The sequence below is a fragment of the Pygocentrus nattereri genome, chromosome 20 (genome assembly GCF_015220715.1).
Source record: "Pygocentrus nattereri isolate fPygNat1 chromosome 20, fPygNat1.pri, whole genome shotgun sequence".
NCBI classification, from domain to species: Eukaryota; Metazoa; Chordata; class Actinopteri; order Characiformes; family Serrasalmidae; genus Pygocentrus; species Pygocentrus nattereri.
This window is the reverse complement of record NC_051230.1, coordinates 33505030-33507529: the sequence shown is the minus strand read 5'-3', so window position 1 is coordinate 33507529 and position 2500 is coordinate 33505030. Positions and strand designations below refer to the sequence as shown.

The 2500-nt window shown below is 47.3% G+C and overlaps 1 protein-coding gene across 3 annotated transcripts in view; it reads left to right on the top strand.

Moving 5' to 3' along the window:
- rusc2 (RUN and SH3 domain containing 2) overlaps nt 1-2500 on the top strand; it is a 64810-nt gene that overhangs the window by 50670 nt on the left and 11640 nt on the right. For 2 of the 3 annotated variants that reach the window (XM_017684709.2, XM_017684708.2), the window contains exons 5-6: nt 637-1287; nt 2422-2500. The exon at nt 2422-2500 is cut by the window's right edge and continues 131 nt beyond it. In XM_017684709.2, the coding sequence (XP_017540198.2) occupies nt 637-1287; nt 2422-2500 (730 nt within the window). The remainder of the gene's footprint in view (nt 1-636; nt 1288-2421) is intronic. The other variant, XM_017684710.2, reaches the window with a different exon arrangement.

Below are 2500 nucleotides of genomic sequence, written 5' to 3'. Positions count from 1 at the left end.
GTTTCTCTTGCACTGTTAAAAAGGAAAGTCAGCTCAGTTGAAAATAAATTGACAATGACCACCTCAAACTTATTGGTTTAGTCAAAAGTTCTCATAACTTATATTTTTAGGTAAACAAAAAAAATTGTTTGATCACTGTTTCTCCACTAGCTGGCACTCTTTCCATCAGACAATCCCTGCAGCCGTTTTCTCCTTTTGGGCTCCCACTTACGGATGGCTGTGGCATCACTGGGGTTCAAACTCTTAACCTTCTGGTGGGGATGAATGCTTAGTCCATTGCACCACCCACAGTCTTCTAAATTTACTCAGATTTCTATATCTTTAAATGTTTAATACACCATAAAAAATGTTCTTTTAAGCAACGTAGTAACATCTGGTGCAGCTGTCTTATAGCTATATATCCCTCCAACATCAGGAGGCTGTGACTTTGAACCCCAGTAAAGCTAACGCTGTAAGAAATCTCTGTTATGTTTTGAAACCGCATAAGTCTGTGCTGTAAAATATGCCTGGGTTGGTTCGGATCCTCCTTTGGATCAGATCAGGGCTTCGCTGTGGTTACATGCAGTGTCTGACGCAGTGTCAGGCCTGCTTGTGTACATCACTATTATAATCCTCCTTTCTTTCTCTCTGTTTAAGGTGGTCTTTCCAGTTCTACAGACTCCTCCCCGGCCGTAGTCCGCTACAGTAAGGACCAGCGTCCGACCACGTTACCTATACAGCCCTTCACCTTCCAGCACCAGTTTGGGAAGCCCCAGGCTAAACCTCTGCTCCCCCTGCTGGACGAGTACATCAATCACATGCAGGCTCGTGGGGCTTCTGCTCCGGAGGGAGGCGAGGAAGACCCTGAGGAAGATCGTGGGAGACCCCAAGCCACATCTGCCGCAATCAGGCCGTCTCCACTGGGCAGCTATTCTCCTGTCCGCCTGCAGGGAGCGCCCAGCTGCTCTGGAAGCTGCTCCACATGCTCCCCGACACCGGAGCGATGTCCACGGCCACCGCGTTCCCTCTCTTGCCCAACGTCCGCCAGCCTGATGGCCCACCACACCCCACCGGGTGCTCCCAAACTCACCCCGCTGCCACCAACCCCACCTCCTGTCCCTCTGGTGAAGCAAAGCCCTCTAATAAGCCCTCTGACCACCAGAGGGCACTGTTTTCACCGCCCGGGTCTGACTACATTACCCACGCTGCCCAGCTCAGGGCTCAGTCCAATGGGGCAGCTGGAGCCGGCGCTGCGAGAGGAGGAGGTGAAAGTGCTTCCTGCCTGTTTAGCACAGAGACAGCATAACGGTAAGGATCTGATGGTACACAACAATATCGGTACTAAATCCGTATTAACATGTTGTCTAAAATATTATTCATTATCGTTAGAATTTACTGCGGCTTTGACTGGGAATATTTGCAGAACACTGTGAAAGTTAACTTGTTTTACGTTCTCACATTGATCCACCAGAGGGCAGCGCAGAGCCTGCGACTGCAGCCGTATAAAGGCTTATGCATTACTCCATACTCAAGGGGGCGATGCAGGACAAATCGTAGGGCCTGTAAACAGGATCTGCTGTTATTATAACATCCCCAGGAGCTAAACTTGTGGGAAAACTGCTTCAAACCGTTGATATTTGATGGACCAGTAACTCGCTGGTGGTACAAGAGTTTGTTCGCGCTTGGCTGTTGCTGTAGCGCCCCCAGGCTGCAATGCTCAGAATGCAGCCTGTGCATACACTGCATTATGAATTGCACTGTCACATATATTAGAATGCATTGATGCCTTATAACACTTTTTATAATGCCTGGTCATGTGTGGATATTTTTTGGGAGCATGTATTTTTTAAAAATGCCTTTTTGACTGAAATGCTCATCCCTTCCATCATCACATACCTGTGATTATACTCTCCAGCCACTTTATGAGGACTACCTACCCTGTAGGTCCACTGTGTGCCAGTATATCTGGCCTACGCGACTGTTTCTCAGTTCAGGAAGATCTGAGATATTAATTCTATAATAATTAAATAATAATTAACGATCTCTGACAGGTTTTTTTCACCCTGCAGAGCTTTCGGTTCGTGATGTTTGTATCAGAGATGCTGGTGTCACAACACAAACACGCTGCTTTGGCTTTTCTTTAGTTTCTGTAAGCTGCTACTAATTCTCTCTTTATTTCTCTCTGTTGTTCTTCCTCTTTTAACACTTCATACTCTTGTCATCCACCCATTCCATCCCTATCCATCTTTTCCTCTGTTTGTCACCATCCGTCCATCTATTCATCCATCCGTCCATGATTGCATACCCTTTCCTATTTGTCATCCATTTATCCATCCATCCATCCATTCATCCATCCATCTGTTTACCTGTTACCATCTATCCATCCATCCTTCATTTTCCTCCCTCTGTTCCCTCTGTTCCCTCGTTCCTCTCCTCCCCCAGCGCACCACCTCTCTCCGCAGGCTCTGAAATGGAGAGAATACAGGCGTAAGAACCCTCTGGGTGTGGAGAGGTGTAGAGA